This window comes from Astatotilapia calliptera, chromosome 4, assembly GCF_964374335.1.
Source record: "Astatotilapia calliptera chromosome 4, fAstCal68.1, whole genome shotgun sequence".
Lineage (NCBI taxonomy): Eukaryota > Metazoa > Chordata > Actinopteri > Cichliformes > Cichlidae > Astatotilapia > Astatotilapia calliptera.
The window spans coordinates 6,254,677-6,273,818 of NC_137425.1; the positions used below are offsets into that span (position 1 = coordinate 6,254,677).

The 19,142-nt window shown below is 39.7% G+C and overlaps 1 protein-coding gene across 2 annotated transcripts in view; it reads left to right on the forward strand.

Annotated features, from left to right (window-relative positions):
• Window positions 1-1,811: 1,811 nt before the first annotated feature.
• Window positions 1,812-19,142, forward strand: part of asic2 (acid-sensing (proton-gated) ion channel 2) — a 400,192-nt gene continuing 382,861 nt past the window's right edge. The window contains exons 1-2 of one of the 2 annotated variants that reach the window (XM_026164245.2): window positions 1,812-1,901; window positions 5,114-5,733. In XM_026164245.2, the coding sequence (XP_026020030.1) occupies window positions 5,158-5,733 (576 nt within the window). In that variant the 5' untranslated portion in view covers window positions 1,812-1,901; window positions 5,114-5,157. Of the gene's footprint in view, window positions 1,902-4,108; window positions 4,358-5,113; window positions 5,734-19,142 lie in introns of those variants that run through there. The other variant, XM_026164246.2, reaches the window with a different exon arrangement.

The window sequence follows — 19,142 nt, forward strand, 5'->3', positions numbered from 1 at the left end:
GAGGAGCTGCACTTTTCCTAATCTGCACATCTACCAATTAAGATCTTCACAAACGGGGAACAGGGAGGGGGTTTATGGTTTGAGCCAGACTGCCGCTATTGCTCAGATACTGGAATAATTTGCCCTTCTACTTCAATCGCCTCTCGCCAGAGGTAATAATCAGCTGTGCCCAGTCTCGCCAAGTCTGGTACTTACTGTACACATCCTAATTATCTCCTGGTAAGAGCTTATTATTTTTCATAATCCATTAAGATAGTCAAAGTGTAATTACTCTTTCAGTCTCATCATTCATAGAGTACACGAACTGCCTAGTGACGCAAAAAATTAAAAAACGATTTTTCTTTCTTTTCTGTCTGTGATTTGCTCTGATTTGGTATCCCAGCAGAAAAGAAAATTTTCTCATGTCTGATGTAAAGTAGTGTTAACTCTGTGAGAAAATCTGGAAAAATCCCACTGTCTTTTTTTGAAATATAATTTTCCATCTTTCATGCCGCACGATATTTGAAATGATGGGAAAATAGCCCATGAGTATCCTGTTCACTACTGTTATAGAGGTCCTCAAAGAAAGGCCATTAGATTGAAGACTAATAATAATAATAATAACAAAAGTTCAATCCAGTCAAACAGATACATGGAGCATAGGGAACCACTGATTTGATAATAAGAATCATATGTGTTTTATGGCGATAGACATTATGAAAATAGCAAAAAATCTTATGCATGTGTAGTGTAGTTGATAAATCAATGACAAAATAGCAGGTGCACCAAGACTAATTTTTGCCCTTTCCATTTATTTATCACTCATATGCAGGTGCATCTTTTCCCTGGCACTTCTAAATGTGTGACTGATCACCGGCTGTCGGTGTTAATCCAAGTCAAGTAGCATATTATGCCTTTTCCCAATGACAGAAAAAATAATAATAAACAGACTCATTTCAGAATGTTGCACTAAGCTTTTTAGCATTAATGCCACGCAAATTAAAAAAAAAAGAGAAATTTATGGCAATGCTAACAATCCTCCTGCCTTCACTAATCCTGTGCATGGAAAGTTGGCTGGATGGATAAAGGAAGATAAGATTGCTAACACATAAAGCCTTATTTTCAACCCTGGAGACTGTTTAATCCCTGTAAAACCATGCTCATTACCTCAGTGAAAAAAGGGGAGATTTGCTTAATTAAGTTGTTAAGAAACCAGCAAACCCTGCAGCTGTCTGAGACCACATTTCGGAGAAAGACTGTGATCAACTGACAGTGTGTGTGGGTGTAGGCTTTGAGTGCGCTTCGGAGTGTGTGCTTGTCAGAAAGATAACACTAAAATAACCTAATCTTTCAACTTCTGTGGGATTAGGATTTGTGTGTTGTTGCTAATTGCTGAAATAAGTGTGAAAGGGCAAAGTGATGGCATAGGTACAGGACAATATCAAACATGTTTTCTTAAATGGCAAATAAAAAGTAGAAAGAGTAAAAAAACAACAACATTGTGTTGTGACTTTCTTTGTAGATCAAATAACTGCTGGAGATACAAACCCACTTTGTGCCTTAGGCACAACTTAAATTTTTATATTAGATAGTACTGGAGTCTGTTTTTTTTTCCCTTGGTTATACAATAAGCTACTGACTTATTATATCCCTGTGAAGTAGAAGCTAAACAAGCAACCATTCCCCCAAAATTTCTCTCTGGTTTGGTTAAACAAAGAAATAAAAGATATTACATTGTCCTTACAGGAGCTAGGTTGGTTTTGTTGGTATAATAGGTTATCTATACATGGGTTTTTTTTAAGTGGTCATCAACTTATTTTGTTGTGAAATCCGGGCAGAAGTAGTTAATTTCCGGTCGCCATCTTTGTTTTAAAGGTGAAAGTGTACAGTCGGTCCAGAAGACAACACAAGCTGCTGAGCTGGTCTGTATTCTTTAATATTGTGGTTAGAAAAATAAATATAATCTTAATATTAGAACATTCTCTATATCCTATAAACAAACAGAAGGAGCCCTGGCTAAAATGATGAACTTGTTTAAAAGAGTACGAAGGGGGAGGAGTTAAAACCTCATCTGTTGCATGAGCTGAGATTAGCCGCGGGCTAGCCAATGCACCAAATTTTTAATAGGGTATTAATGTCTTGAGAAATGTTCAACTGAAATAAAAGTGTAATACATTTAATAAAAATTAATCATTTGTTAAATAGGTTGAACAGGATGTGCAGCAGCATATCAACCTGTTGATGTGCCTTAGAAAACAAGCATACAGGTAGGAAGTTAGGCTAATTATAATGGCAGGAGTTTAAAAATGCATGAATTATCATTAGTAACTTCACATGGTTAAAAATGTTTGGCACTTGATGTACCTTTGATTAAATATCAAACCGTATCTTTAGAAATAGTGAAGAGGTTTGTGCTCCAGGCACCGACACATAGTTTTATGAGTGGCTGTTTCATTTGGGCTGCTCATTACTTTTTAATCACTTGATTAGGGGTATGCTGTAATTGCCCGGTAATTTTAGAAAATGAGCTTCTCAGCTGACAGCATGTTGGGATTTCACCAAGAGGGATCCTAAAGTTTTAAAGTTTGTCACTGACTTCACCTAAATCACTCCTTAGTTCTCATTCTGTACTATTCTGGAATTGTCAAATCAAGTATCAGCTGTGTCTGCTTGTTGGTGTTTATTAGTGAGTCTAAGTTTGATGAGATGGAGGTTGTCTAGTATACATTTTTCTTTATTGTTGTGTGTGCATGTTTTAAGAAACTTGAAGTGCTTGGGAGCTGGCATACAGACACGAGGACCAGAATAAGGACTAAAAGAACAAGAGTATTAGTGTACTGTCAGATTCAGCAGGTGTAATGCATCCAGTATCAGTTGCTCTGTGTGTTATGTTGATGTCCCAGCTAATCTTTTCAATAACATGGTAAATGTAACATGTTTGTGCAAGATGGCCTACTGTGTAATTCAGCCTGCCAACCTGTCAGAATCCTGATAACCTCTGATTAACATGTTAGGTAAAATTGTAACAATATTTTCCAATTTTTTCTTCTTGTAGTTTTAACATATTTTTATTTGAATTTGATTTAGTGATGTAAAAGCTTCCCTGGTGCAAAAGACTGCTTTTGTATTTATTAAAGTCTAAGTTTCTAACCTAAGGAGTAATCAGTTTATTGTGGATTTAAGTTAAAGACAAATATTAGCTCATGTATTAGCGGTTCCAATTGAATAAAATGTGTCAAACTGATATATTTTCCTCTCCAGCTGTCCAATTTCTTATTCAGTTGGAGGTGAAATTCGTATATATTTTTAGGGATCATTCTGACAACCTGTTTCCAGTCAGTCCAAATACACACACAGGCGTTCTCGTTCCTCTTTTACCACCTTTAACACCCTCACACCCTCGTGTTATTCTCTCCTCACCACTTTGCTGCTCCTGTCTCCTTATGTTGCCTCACAAAACTCGCTGTTTTCTCGCTCTCGCTTCATTCTGAGAAAGATCAGACTCCTTATGAATTACAAGCTCGTGATTTAAATGTTGCATTCCACACGGCAAACACACTCTGTGTGCTTGTTATTCCCTTTACATCCGTGTCTCCCTCTTCCTCATGTGACGTTGCACGTCTAAATTACTTTCCTCTGTGTGCCATTGCTGTGCAGCCTGTGTGACCACGCTTGCTCGTTTGCTCTTTTTTTAGTTTTCCAATTTTATTTTTGTCCTTATCCCTCCCCTCAACCTACATCTCCCAGCCTTTACTCCTCCGTCTCTACTTCTGCTTCACTTCCCATGACATACCCCCCCCCCCCCCCCCCCATCCCTGGCCAAGCAGCCACCACTGTTTTCCCGTTTACTATCTTCCTCCCTGACAGCCTCCTGTTTTGCATCCATCCATCACTCAGTTTGAGGTTGGTGCCATATGAAAATATGAAGGGCTCAGATACAAATGCGAGCTAAGGTGGCAGTGTTTGTAGGAGGAGGAGGAAAGCTATTCAATAAGAGACTTTGCTTTTGAGAGAGCAAGGGAGGAGAGTGTTGTCTTCCCTCCTCTCTCCCTCCTCCTCCCTCACGCTCTCTCTCCACTCTCTCTCTCTGTACAAGCGTGTATTGGTGTGTGCGCCTTCCGTCTCTCCCGGCTCCGCTGTTGTTCGCCGCCACCACAGATGAGCTGGGAAGAGGAGGGAAAGCGGATGTATCTGGCCACAGGAAAGCAGGAGTTTGGATCGGCATACGAGACTAAGCAGCGGCTCTGATCATCTCTCTCTCTCTTATGCTTTTCTCTGTGTCCCTCTCTCTCTTTCACACGCACACAAACACACACGTGCGCTGTCAGACTCACGCTCGCGCCGGCTGGATGTCTTCTCGCTAGGCTGAACGAGAGAGGTGCTTAGGCTTGTCATTAGTTGAGGGCACGGAAACCATGAGAAGCCTTGTGTGCGTGTGCGCTTATATGTGTGTGGCAGCTCGCATGCACACTCATGCATAAGAGAGTTACCGCGTGAGTGAGAGAGTGTGTATGTGTGTGCTTTTGAATGGAGATGAGTCGGGACATTAAATACACAGAGGCAGCTTTCTCTGGCTTTCGGCTTAAGTGACTTTCACCTCTTGCTCCGGGTGTCACAGAGGACTTACTTCTGGTGTTTTTTGTCTGAAATCTAGCAGTCACAGAGGGCAGCTGAGGAAGAAAGAGAGCAGGGCAGTTTGGGATTTGTCTAGAGTGTGTGTTGAGTGGATGTTTGTATGTGTGTGTTGAGTATAGTAGGAGCCACAGGCAGTCTGGCAGCCACACTAACTCTGAGCTCAAGGGAGTGATTGAGAATGGAGGTGGAGAGGAGAGGGATGCCCTGAGGGAGCATCTTTCTCCTCTGCTTCTTACTCTTCATAGTAGTTATGTGGGTTGTGGAGATCTTTGTCTTCCTGTATCTACTTCCTCTCCTTTTTCAGTTGTTTTATCTTTTTTATCTGTCGTATTTGCATGCTTGCTGTCAGCACTTGCTGCAGATCTCTGTTCCAGTTTTCTAAAAATTTTTTTCCATTTTTGTCTTTTAGCCTATTTCCCTGCATCGTATCAGTGCAGTCGATATGATTTTAGACTATGAATCTAAGCCTTTCACTGAAGTTCCATCTCTGTTTGTGCAGGTGTGAGTTTACGGGTGCTCCCTGGCTGAGGAAGTGGAGAGCTGATGATGGATCTGAAGGAGAACTGTGGCAGTCAGGGGAGCCAGGAAAGCTCCAGCCTACATCCCACCTCCTGGCAGGCCTTCGTCCACACCAGCACGCTGCATGGACTTCGCTTTATTTTCCCTTATGGTCAGCCCAGTGCACGCCGCTTGCTTTGGGCTGTGGCTCTGCTGGCCTGCCTGGGATTGTTAGCCCTGGAAAGTACAGAGCGTTTGGCCTATTTCCTCTCCTACCCTCACGTGACCAGCGTGGATGCTGTGGTGTCAAGCAGCCTGGTTTTCCCTGCTGTGACCATCTGTAACCTCAATGTGTATCGCTTCAGCCGTCTCACACGCAACGACCTGTACCACGCCGGAGAGCTGCTAGCCCTGCTCGATGTGCACCTGGCTATCCCCCAGCCACACCTGGCGGAGCCTGATGTGCTTGCGTTCCTACAGGAAAAGGCAAACTTCACAGCCTACAGGCCCAAAGCGTTCAGCATGAAGGAGTTCATTGAGAGGGTTGGCCATGACCTGGAAGAGATGATGCTCTACTGCAGATACCAAGGTGAAGACTGCAGTCCCAACGACTTCAAAACCGTGAGTATACTCTCTATGTGTTGTATTCTAAATGTCAGCTCTTTTGGGCTGAGCTGGGATCGGACCCTCTCTGCAGTCTCTTAGCCATCAGGTGGCTCTGTTTCTGTGGTGTTCAGGTTACGCGTAGAAGGTTTCCAGTGAAGAAAAAAACGTAAAATAACTTGGCGGCTGATGATTGTGCTTTCTCTCCAATGGTGCAAGACTGAGAGCATGCTGGCTGTTTCTTTTTTGAGTTACTATGTTTGGCTGCACAGGTTGGAGTTTAAGCTTTGTTGAAAATCTATTCTTTTCTGTTGCTTTATTGTTGTCCTCATCCTTCACACAATAGCATCACCTCGCTGGAAAATACAAAATATACTTCAGTGACAAGTCTAAAGTATTTTAGTCACTGAAGCAGAGGAACAGATTTGTCTTGGGCCATAGCGAATAATAAATTCCCTCATATCCGATTGGCACTTTCTTTACTTCTGCACTCAAGTATTTTTGTTCTCTGAAATCCAGTAACACCAAGTACCAAATAAATCACACCACTAAAATCACTCTGTTGGCTTATCTCAGAGTGGAAAGTCACGGCTAAAACATACTGTTATTTTAATCTTTTCAGGTGTAGGACCCCTTTGTCTGTACTGTGTTTCTAATGTGCTTGTACAACTTGAGGGCATTGATCAGAGCAAAGTGGAGGTGTGTTGGGGAAATGTGTATGTCTGGTTGCACGAATAAAAAGGAAATTGGCTTTTTGGCCTCTGTGTTTGTGATATTTTACTTTTTGGCAGTCAGAGTGAGCAAGTTGTGCAGTAAATTTGGTTTTAACACATAAAGACAGCATTCGCAACGCCCATCTGTTGCATACTTGGATTTTGCAATTAGATCTATTACTGATTCTGTTAACAGTGCAGTGGATGCAGTCTGTGAATGTTACTAAAGAGAACAGTGCAGTGTTTTTTTTCTTTCTGTAGACATAGAGGATATAAATGGCTCTTTCTTCTTTGAGAATTCTTCAACACAATTGTTAAAGACTTTATAGCTATGAAAATCATGGATTTTGTTGCTTGTCCCAAGACAGTGAGTTGTATCCCAGAGTTATTTCAAGGTTTAACTAAGTCTTGCATATGCAATATTTTTACAGACCAATTTAAATGCATCCTGTGCAGTATTGGAGATTTGTATGTTTTATTTATTCTGCTGCTTATCTGTTGGCTGACTCTTGAGTTATACAATTCATCATACTGAACACAGAATCTGCATTAGTTTTAATGGTGTTGCATTATCATTACCTGGTAAGCTAAAGATTTTTCAACATCAATCTGCTCGTCATTATTATGTGACTGCAGCAATGTAAGTATGACAATAATGGAAGTTTAATGGGATTTTGATTGTATTTTTGAACATGAATCCAGGTTTAAATCAACTTAATAATATCAGTCACTGATCACATTCTCTTGATTGGCTTCATTCACTCAAACAGGCGCTTTGAAACCATCTTGTAGTTGTGCTGCTGCTGGGGGAATTCCCATGATGCACTGAGTATTTCTTCTCCAGTCCCCTCTTTTTCATTTCCTATGCACAAGTTATGCTCTCCTTTTCTCTTTCTCCCCTCCCTTAGCCTGGTTCTTTGCCTGTTAAACAAGGGTGCATTTTTTTCCACTGTTGCCAGGTACTACTTACAGGGCCTGATTGTTGGGGTATCTTCTCTAATATTGTAGGGTCTCTACCTTCCAATATAAAGAGTCCTGAGGCAGCTGATAGTGCTAAATAAATAAAATTGAATAAAAATATTCAGCTGTTAATGTTCAAATTTACAAGATTTGTGTTTTCATAAACATTTGTTGGTGCTGTCATTGAAACAATCTCTTTAATGGCCTAGTTTTCTTCAAAGGACACATTGGTCTGATGTACTGCTTCTACTTTAATAGTATCACAAACTTTAGTGTAGCCTCATGTTGGACTACTCCTCAACTACTACTTTTAATTGAGGAAGTTGGCTGTTTGGCTGAGTAAAGACACTGGTGTTGAGAGAAAGCATGAACTTTTTCACCTTTCAGGTTAAATGTAAAGACTGTGAACCGTATTAAAATAGAACTGCTATTTGGAAAATTACTAAAAATGATGCCAACTTGATGTTATGAACTTCAAAAATTCACCAATAGATTATAATCTTGCATAAAAGAGATGGAAAGTATTTTAAGTGGTTTGAAAAAATCCACAGTGCTGATTAAAGAAAGCTTTGCCGTGTGTGTGTGTGTGTGTGTGTGTGTGTGTGTGTGTGTGTGTGTGTGTGTGTGTGTGTGTGTGTGTGTGTGTGTGTGTGTAAAATCAAATCTATGAAGTAAATAAGCTTAAGCATGCAAAACTACTTTGAGTATACTCTGTGAATCTTTTTGAGTTGTATCTACTGGTCCATCTTTTCATCGTAGAGCAGTAATGATGCATGGGGTCATTTAGGAAGTTGCCCAACAGCTTGAATTTCTATATAAAGATGCTGCTGATATAGCTCTGTATTAATGAGATGTTTTGTTTTTTGTGCCTGCCCCAAACCTGATCAGTGATGCGTGTACAATGCATGCAACAGCTTGTTGAAGCTGCTACTGGGATTTGGTCTTCTTTGAAGAGCTCTTAATTTTGTGAAGTGGACTCACAGAACACATCAACAGCATTATCGAACCTCTGATGTGTGTAATCCGAGCTGTTAAAGCTCCTCGCTCTGTGACACTTATTTTAGGATTGATATCATCGCGCTTTATTCTGAGAGATGCTCGATGCAGACGTTAATTGGAAAAACAACAATGGTAGATCACACTTTGGGAGTAGTGATTTTCTGTTCATACCTTCATATGGATACTTCCCTGGAAGCTCTGATCCATATTGCACTAAGCTGCAGCAAAGCTGCTGGTGAGCAATTCTCTGCTTATATCTGCCAGGAGAACATTTGATTTTCATAATTTCATTGTGTTGAATCTTCAGGGAGTTAATTCAGAGCTGGCTTGGCTGTGTTTGTTCCTTTCCATGCAGCTCAGTGAGTCAGTGTAACTTCCCTTTAGTAACCGTCTTGCATATTGTGTGACGCGTCTTTGACCTAAAGCCGGGTTCAAAGATAATCGTGTTGACAGAGCGGCTACTAGAAGGCACTGTCATCCTCTTTGCCCTCTGCCTGTTGCTGCTTCTGAGCTCCTCCTGAATTCTCCCCACTGCTCTCTGTCGACTTGCACTGTCTCTCCTTTTCTCTGTCACTGCAGCGACACACCTTCATATCTCCGGCGCCTTCTGAGTAAAAAAGAAAAAACAGTAGGACCCCCAAAATAGAAAAACGCATGCATGAATGGACTCAAACACATGGATCCAGACAAACTCATACACAAACGCACCAAAATATACATATACATGAATGAGTATACACACACTGAGGGACAGCATTACCATGACACTCCAGGGACCCGAGTCAGCGCTTGAGTGACACTGTGATGAATGACCGTGGGGAGGATTGTGGGGACACGAGAGTCAGTGTGATGTGACTGATGGAACTGGAACACAGTGCTGCACAAAAGGGAAACAGCAACAGTGTGCACATTTCCACTTATATGCATGTATTATGTGTTGCCTTCGTTTTTGGGTTTTTTTTTTTTATAGCATTTTTAAAATGCGCAGACTGCTCGTCCTGTTAATTTCTGTTTATACATGAGTGCCTGTGCAACCTACTTGATGTGATTCTTTCTAAATAAGCACTTTGGTGTGCTCGTTTTTCAAGGATGGCAGAAAAACAGGGCGCATTTCAAGCCAAATTCAGCATCCTCGCTTCCAAACAGCCAGTGAACAAAACAAAAGCCTGCCTTTTTTTCTCCCCCCCACCCACCCACTTGATTCTTTCAACGCAGCATCTGCAAGGATGCTGAGTGGTCGTAGTGCTTCTCCATCCTAAGTATCAAGTTGTGACTGTGAATCTGTGAGAAAGTTGTGGTGCTGAGTGTGGAAAAGAAATTCAGAGCCTACCTGTCTAATACAGGGAATAATTTTGTTTTTTTCAACTTCTATCACTTGCATTGTCCCAAAAAGATATGATTATATAACCCTTTCAAAAAATGGAAACTAACAGTAAGTTATTGATGTTCTGTATGGGAAAAATATTGCAGCGCATCAATGTAGGTATGTCAATACCTATCAATGTCTCAGATAGTCTAGAAATGGTGACATAAGTAGTTTGTGCCTGAGGGATCTTTTTATTAATGAAAATGGATAATAGATGTGATTTTGTTTGTGCTGCTTTTAATTTCATTATTTTATGCAGTGTAACGACTTTAAGTGCTTGCTGACTCTAGCTTGTAAATAGCACTTAATATAATTTTTTGGCTTAGCTTTGCAGTGATGATTCGATACCTGTCTGTCAAGTATTTTAGAAATGTGGTTAATTTATTTCTAGACATCTAATATTTTTACTCAGAGCCAAGTACTATATATTGGGTTAGCATTAATAAGTATAATAACACTATTTTAATGGTTGTCCTGCTTTGCCTGAAACAAAGACCACCTTTTCCAATTGTAACCCTAACCCTAATAGACACCCCCTCACTCCCTAAGGCTTGTCATTCTGGAAGAATCCTGTTAATATCATACCTACACTTTATAATGAAACTTTAACCTTCGGGGAAATGGAGCAGATGCCAAATGTCTTTAATTTAATGAGCATGACTATCATTTAGGGACTCTTCTATTAACCAAATTGATCATGCAGTGAAAATTGTAAGAAACTGTGGGCCTAATAACTTCAACTCAGTCTTTTCCTGGCATAAATTGTACCCCATTGCCCATCCTTAAAATTTTGCTGGTGTAGGTGTAAGCCTATCATGTGTTATGTGTTTAATCAATTTCCCTGTGCCTGTGTTTGTTTTGCTGGGTGTGATTACAGCCATGATTAAATGCTGATTGATCACACTGACAAGACACATCAGTGTCTGCCAGAGTGAATCAGCTCATTGGGCCTCTCCTGCATTCCCTGCGTGCTTCAGTAATATATATAAATACCCCTGTAGTAGGACTATCCTGGGATGACCCTATCACACTCTCAGGCTTAATGTGAAACCTGATAGCAGCCAGACCCAGAGGTCTGTATCAAACAGATACTAATTAGCTACTCATCCATTCCTCTGACCGGAACCTTGTTGGAGCAGCATTGTCAATGTAATGGTGCTGGCTGTTTACAACAACAGCAGTTAGTCATTACATGCAACCTGTGGCCTTAGCACTTCACAGGCTAATTATTGCATGGCTAGATTTGCCTCGCTTTCACCAGTAGAGCAGGAGTAGCTTACTGTCAGTCACCAATGTGTTGGGGGATTATGTGCTTTCTAATCTGTCCTCCCCCTTCTCCTCCTCCTCTGGCCACTCCATCTCACTAACAGCATTTTATCACTTTTGCATTCATTTCTCAACATTTGAAAGCCCAGTGCGTCACATTAGGTTTTAGTGGATGTACTGTATTAATCACTAATGTGGTATTACCGTGGCATTTTACATTCCCTGCGGGCATGATATCTCAGTCTCTTTATTAAAGGGCATGGAAAGCACTACAGCCACCCACAAGCCTGCCTTTCTAAAACACCCTGGAGAGGCAGGCAACCTGTGCTGTTTAACCAACTTGGAAGAAAAGTTGGAGTGTAGCCACAGACAGACAGCTTAGTGTGTGGATAGTGCTTATGTAGTAGATAGTGCAGCTGTCTGCAGTGGTGTATTATAGTAGGTTGAAGATGGAGTGTGTGTAAAAGGAGTAATTTTCCCCGAAGGGGTTTTCTACTAAAAATAATTGCCTTGGTAATTAATGTAATGATTAATTTATTTGTGTCAAAACAAAGTTTTTCTTTTTTCCCCCGACTAAAATAATGCAGGAGATGTTGGGTGTGCCCGTGAAAGTGAAGTGCTTCGTTTCTACAGCTTTAATCACGAGGAGCATACTCGTGTGTCCTTTTTTGTCACATAGAATTATTAAGAAGGATGGCGCTTCAGCTTTGTTCTGAGCTAAGTCTACCAAGAAGTATAAAGGAAGTCTTCTTGGGTAAATTGTTAATTTAACAGAGTGAATACATCAGTGAACATTGTGGCCTTTATCACATTAAGACATAGAGTACACTGCCCCAAAGCAGCTTGTTTTTTATATAGCAATGATAAAGGATACTAGATTTAATGAACAATTGTTTATCTTTTTGTATGTGATTTTGGCTTAGTGTGATGAGAGGCATGTTACAACCTAAATTACAACCTATAACTGTGTTATCAGGCTACCTTAACCCTATTACACATAAAAAAAACACTTTAACTTATGATATGGGCATCAGAAGCATTGCTTTCCATAGTAGTCACAGGGAGCCGTGCTGGAACTTTTCTTCAAAGAAATTAAAGTGGAGTTTAAATCAGAAATCATCGAACTGAAAAAACCTAGTGGCCTAAATTTGAAATGTATTTTTTTAATGGTTTATTATTCCTTGTTTTTGCTTGGTTTCTGAAAATCACTGAAACCCACTGAAAGTCTTCTTTTCAAATAAGCTGCTCTCATTGATGACAGACTACTTAATTCTGTTAGTGTGACTCTATTGACACAAGGTATCAGTAGCAGCATTATAGTGCAATGGTGGTAGTCTATCTAGTGAGTTAGGTGGAGTGATGCTTATTTGACACACTTGTTTACTTCTGGGAAGCACATCACTAGCTACTAGCATTTTCTCCAAGGATAACTGTCATTGGCTGGTTTTGCTTGACAGTACTTTTTTTTTGCCTCAAGTGAAACAAGTTTGTGATTTTCTCGTTTATTGGCAAGTGTAGTCTTCCATATTTTGCAAGGTGTTTTCATGGAGCCTGTTGAAGTAGCTCTGTTTTTAAGTACTAAACTGCCTCCGCATGCCTGAGATTGCCTCATTCACCACTCATGTGTGGTGTTGGTATATCATAGATATTGCGATATGACACATAATTTATACCACTGGACAGTATACGGCCTGATGTGCCTTGCTAATGGGAAGTGGAGTGTTTATGGAAATGTGTTCATTAAGACTGGTGAGCTCTTTGTCCATAGCATGAACAAAATACTGCCCATACTGTTTGCCCCAAAGCTGAATTCAGTTATAGGATGTTGACATAATATAGCCTTTCGGATAATAGGTTTTGCCTACATTTAATAATTATTTTCATTTGTCAGTAAGCTGGAAATTTTATATTTTTTCTTAAATAACTGATCTACTGTTTGGTCCATAAAAAAACAGAGGATAAGGTATGACCATGGCTTATCTTACTTTATCAACATTAAGATGAAAAAACAGAATAGAAGTAGAAAACATTTGACATTTTGCTAAAAAAAAGAAAAGAAAAACAAATGGCCATGGAAAGCTGATTATATTTCAGTCAATCAAATAATTGATTCATAAGATAAAAAATAGCAGCTCTAATTGGTCTAAGCTTCCTTCACTAAAACTGTAGGCAGTCCCATTCAGAAAAACTACCTCCATCCTGTCGACTAGCTCAGGACATCACTAATGGCCAGACTACATTTTATTCTTGTGAATAAGTTAACCGCCCAGCGTTTCCCTGCATGAAACAGAAAATGAGAGGTTTATAGCAGAGGCATGGAGCTGTGGCAGGGCGGTCCATGAAGTCATGGTTGTAGATGTTGGCTGGCGCTCACACTAGCAAAGAAAGAAGAGAAAGCTGAAAGAGGGGAGAGTGGTATGTCCCATTACCTAAGCAACCTATCTGGAGACCTACTTCATCTTGGCCACGGGAGGAGGACGGGATGATGTGTGTGATTTAATGTACTGCAGGCTATGTTTATATTTTCATGTGTATGGGTTTGTGTTGTCATATGCAATCAGTCCTCATGTGTGTTTGTATTTGTGTGTGTAAGAGCTTCTTGATGAATTAGCGATCAGTTGCTTCCAGCAGATTTTGACTGTTTGTGAAATCAAAGGTCAAGTGGCTAGTTAACTTGAATTCCTTTAGTCTGTTTGGCAGCCACAGAGTGAAAATTATATATTTTCTGAATCAGTACTTAACCTCCCAGAAATACCGTCTTGCATGCTTTATTGATCAGCTTGAGAATTCGTATTATTGTTTACATGTATTGCAGATAGTATAACCAGCCGGGAGCAGCACCCTGGGACATAAAGGCATAAAGCTGTGTGAAAGCCTGAGATTGCAATCATATTTATATGCTTCCTGAAGTTTCAGTGCAATTTTAGTTTTCAGATGTGTTGAAATCCATGAATTTCAGTGGCCACAACAAATGACTCTAAAATAAGCCTACGTGACTGTTTCAGAAACCAAAGGTTAGAAAATGTTGACTTTTCTGTCTCAGCCTGCTGTGCAGTCACCTTAAATTCTCAGTTTTACACATTTAATTTTTAAAATCACTGATGTTTGCATCAGTGAAAGAATAAAATAAACATTGGTCACAAAACATGGTCATATTCATGCAAATGAATTAAATCATTTTCTGTGGTGACCTGTGTTCTTGAGTAAGACTGTTTTCACTTGTGTACCTAACCTAACATTAACGCATCACACTTCACGACTCCTGAAGTGTGATGCGTTAATTAGTCTAGCTAATATAAAATTACTGGCTATGAGTTGTTTGCTGATTTTATTTGTTTTGTCCGTCTTTGAAAACGATGTGATCACTAAGGTATTGGGAAATCCCCCATGCTCTTATTTTGAAAGTTCAGTCACACCTGAACCGTTAGCACCAGCACTTCTATGGTCATCATAGCACTCCTATGTTGTGAGACTCATCCTGCAGTTTGATAAACTAACGCCACCATCTTAGGCTGCAGTGTGTTGCTACCCCCCGATATTTTCTTAATATCTGTGAGCTAGGGGGTCACTAAAACCAGCACATGAAGCTGGGTGAGAACTGGTTGAGGTGCGGCGACGCTGTGAGCTTAGGCTGCAGAAAAGAACCAAGAGTATTATCGTAGACTAAAGTTCAAGATGGTGGAGTTCAGGTCTGTTCAAGTGAAAAGAAACTTACTAGCTGTACAGAGACAGCTGACATTAATCCATTATTTATTATCAAAAACTGTTTAAGAAAATCTAGGTGAAATCCTCCTGGAGTTACAGCTTTTAGTCATCAATTTCTATTATTATTTTGTATGTATAATGTATTTTTTGTTTGTTTTCCTCTTAGATGTTGAGATAGTCCGTAGACCAGTTCTGACTCCTGAGCTATATTTTGCCAATAGGTGGACATATATGTGAAAATCCCTTGATAAAACAGCTTTGCATCCCTAAAGCTGTTTTGGAAAGCAATCATTTAATATATTACTTTGAAGTTTAATCTGTACTTAAGTATGATCAGGTTGTTACATCATCTACAGAGTTAGAAGCTCCTGAATACATTTTTGTTGGTTTCTCAGTTGGCACCTGAAATTTCAGTGCTTTTCAGGGGTAGATCAAAGTAAAAAATGTTCATGTTTCAGTGTTTAACTGGTAATGCTTTTTTTACACTTCACATACCGTGTGCAAAACGTATTGCCAAGCCTTCAAGGGTAATGCACAGAACTGAAATTGAATGCTACAGTCAGGGTATCTGCTGCTACTGGAAAACCTACTTTGGTTTCAGTACTCTGATAAAGGAATGCATTGACTGCAATCAAATATTCATGAATTAGTGCTATTAGATCGAATTGGCCATTGGACATTGAACTGCTATAGCTCACTCTGTTAACATTTTTGGTCCTTAGTTATTTCTTTTGAGGTTGGATGTGATTCATTGTTCAGTTGGTACGTCACTTCAGAGTTCAGAAAGTTTGTTGGTGCAGCAAAGAAAACAAATGTATAAATGCAAATTTTTGTCACATGTTGTCAAAAGATTAAGTTTCTAACTGTCAAATTTTTACTTAAGGTACTTAAATGGTGCATACCAATAATACACAGGACTGACTGGCTGTCTCTACATCAGTTCGCAAGGTGGCATTTTGAGTGGTGTGCCTAAAGTGATCTCACTGCTGTAAAGAATTAACTTTACAAAGAGACAATTTACAATCTTGTCAAAATTATGCTGATCGTTCTATTGTTAGAAAAAGCTATAAAGTATTTGAATTTTAAATAGGAGCTACACCAAGGGATTAAAACACTAAACTGAACATGGGACATGTAATTGATCCATCATCCATCACCAGTTCTCTGCATGGTCTGTACTGTTTAATTTCCTGCTATGGGGATTTGAGCACGCTTGACAGTCAGCTTTTTTGTTGTGTAAATTTTTGATAAAGATGACTACATCAACAATGCCTCTGCAGGCGAGCAGAGCACAGACTGCTGGGTACTTTTTATCAACACAGTAGCCAAACACGTGATTTCATGATATCTGAAGTAATTACCTTTCATATGTTAGCCTTCTTTGCCTTCCTGTAATCTTTCACAGTGTCTAAGCTGAGCATTAGATTTCCAGAACTGACCAGCTGATGGTAAAAAAATCACAGGTTCTCCTTAAACAGGGTGGCTGACTCTTTCAGAGTCCCTTTTGTCCACCTGTCTCTTTTAATCTCCGTAAGCTACACTGGAGCTCTTTTGATCTCGATGGTCATACGCATGTGAGAGCTGGATGTTCAGGGCCCTGTTTCTGCCAGGATACAGAGACTTTGATGGAAAACAACCATTGGTTAAACTGATACCTTGATTTGTTGAGTCATGATGGCCATTATCATCTTTCTAAGGACTATGTAACAACTACTTGCATATACATCTGCAGTTAATTGTGGTTTAAATATACAAGGTTAGAAAGCATTCTTAATGTATTTTTTTTCAGTCAATTCATAACAACTGCATGTTGTGCAGAAAATATATCAATTACTTGCTTGTGCTTTACAGTACAAAGTTTAGAGAGGGAGACGAGGCCTAAGTAAATAAGAGGAATGGTACGAAGTAGGGCTGGGCTATATCATACCGTTCACGATAATACCGGTGTAATTTTGGGCAACGATAGGAAAATGAAATATCGCGATAGAATATGGGTAAAACGCGCATGCGCAGTGCCTATGTTTACATACGCACATGGCGGCGACGCAGAATGAGAAGAGCGAAAGTGGATCGTTGAATGAAACGGATGAACTAGAATTGGTTTGTAAAAATGCTGCAACTTCAGTGGTGTGGAACTGGTTTAGCTTTCGTCCGTCAGATACAAAACAAAGCACTATTTTTGGTAGAGCATGCTAGCGGGCCGTCGTTATTACCGTGTTGTTTGGAAAATACGGCACACTTAAAATCAATCCTTTGATTTTTCTGAAAATCGACAGAGCCCCTTATAATCCCGTGTGCCTTTTGTATGAATTCTGGTTGTGTTTACTGACCTCGAAACAATTTTATGTCGTACACGGCGCTCGAAAATCTGTCAAGTGTTTTAGTACGACTTTGCTAAGCTTCGAACCCGCACCGCTTGATTGATTGTCGGAGCATTACGGCTGTCGTAGGCAGGCGCCTCGCGGAGTGATACGTACTGTGCTTCAACATAATATTACCGTATTGTGTGTGTATAACCTCTTTTTAAGTTTTGTGGATATTATACATCGTTATGCTGAGGATATGTCGGCCAATTTCCACTGGAAATGACTTTTGGTTAAACTGTTAGCAAGGAATTTGCACTGTTACATTTTTATATAACTTTAATGCACATAAAAAAAACAGCTGCTTGTTTAAGTGAAAATACATTGATGGGGTTTTTTGCACTAATAAAGTTGTGGAGTTGTAAAGCATTTTGTCTGGTGTCAATTATATAGTCAGTTATATCGTTATCGCAAAATTTCAAATGTATATCGTGATAAATATTTTTGGTCATATTGCCCTGCTCTAGTACGAAGAGTTAAATGTCTTAATAACCCCTTCAACATCTCCATCTGTCAGGATCTGCCTTGTCTTCAGGTATGGATGCTATTCTCCTAGAAAGGATCTTACATTGGTGTCAGGACAATGTGTGATATTTCTATCAAAATGACACAGGACAGTGTGCAGACAGCATGACTGGAAATCACAGACGATGGCCCCACAAGGCCAAGGTTGGATTGATTCTCTGTCTGCTTCTGAGTTTGTCTGACTGTAGTCTTTTTTTTTTTCACTATATCTTGGAGTATATCTTTAAGTGAAGTATAATTGCAAACATTTAACATTTGTTATCTAATCTCTGGTCAGTTTACTTCATTATGTTCAATCCTCTGTTTGGATTGCTAGTAAATGTTAGCAATAGATCCAAGTTTTTCCAATAAAGCATCTGACATACGTTGCCTATATAAATGCACTAACAGTATTTTAACATAAAATGCGATGAACCTAGTCTTACAAGAAGTAATGACATAAAAAAAGAAGAATTGGGTGAGACCAAAGAGCAGAGCTAAAAGTATGTTAATGCTGAGTCTACTGCACATTCGTAAAGCAACCCTTTGCATTATTCACAGTTAAGTAATCTCACACTTTTATCCTGTAATACTATTTAGCTGTTTATCTACCTCATGCACTTCCACTTTAGTTAAACCTCGCCTCTGTCAGTGCGCCCCAGGGTGGCTGTGGCTACAATGTAGCTTGCCATCACCACTGTGTGAATGTGTGTGTGAATGGGTGGATGACTGGATATGTAAAGCGCTTTGGGGTCCTTAGGACCAAGTAAAGCGCTATATAAATACAGGCCATTTACCATTTACCAAACCCCAGTTGCGCAGGCTTAGAGACTCGTCTGTGACCCCTTAGCAACCACTGGTCGCTAGGGAATAGTGTGTATTTCCTGACACCAATCACCTGCCAAATAAAAATTTGAATTCCAGCCACTTTGGTGTAGTTGGAGGTCGCAGCGACTTTTGGTTGTCAGGTGGTTATTGGCTAGTATCTGTGTGAGTGAGGTTTCAGTTAACTTAAATTTTACAAACTGGCTTTTCTTTGTGTAAAAGGATCATGAAATCACAGAATTCAAAGACCAATATTAAGTAAATATAATCATGATGCTAATTTAAAATACATTTCTCCAAGCTGTGTTTAATTCTGGTGTGTGACAGCTGTCAAAAAATAGTTTTTGGAGAATTCTCTCTTCCGTTGACTGTGCCTTACTTGCTGTGTTTTGAACTTGTGTGACCCTAAAACTTGATTTCTGCTGTTTTTAAAAATCAAAGTTTTGTTCTCCTGAGACTGAGTGAACTCAGTCTCACTTTCAGCTGCCATCACTGCCTCTCTCCTCTATTTGGCAGGAGAGAGGCAGCGCTGTGTACAAAATAAAATAAAACCTGCATGAACAACCATTTATTTGCTTGTTAGCATAGTTAAAGTTTGTTTGTGCATGTTGAAAAAGATGAAAGAATACACTATTTTATTCTGTTCTCTGTCTACTCAGTGCTCCTCAGATCTTGAAGTACACTGTTAGAAAGAACAGACCTGATTCATAAACCCTAAGTGATTGT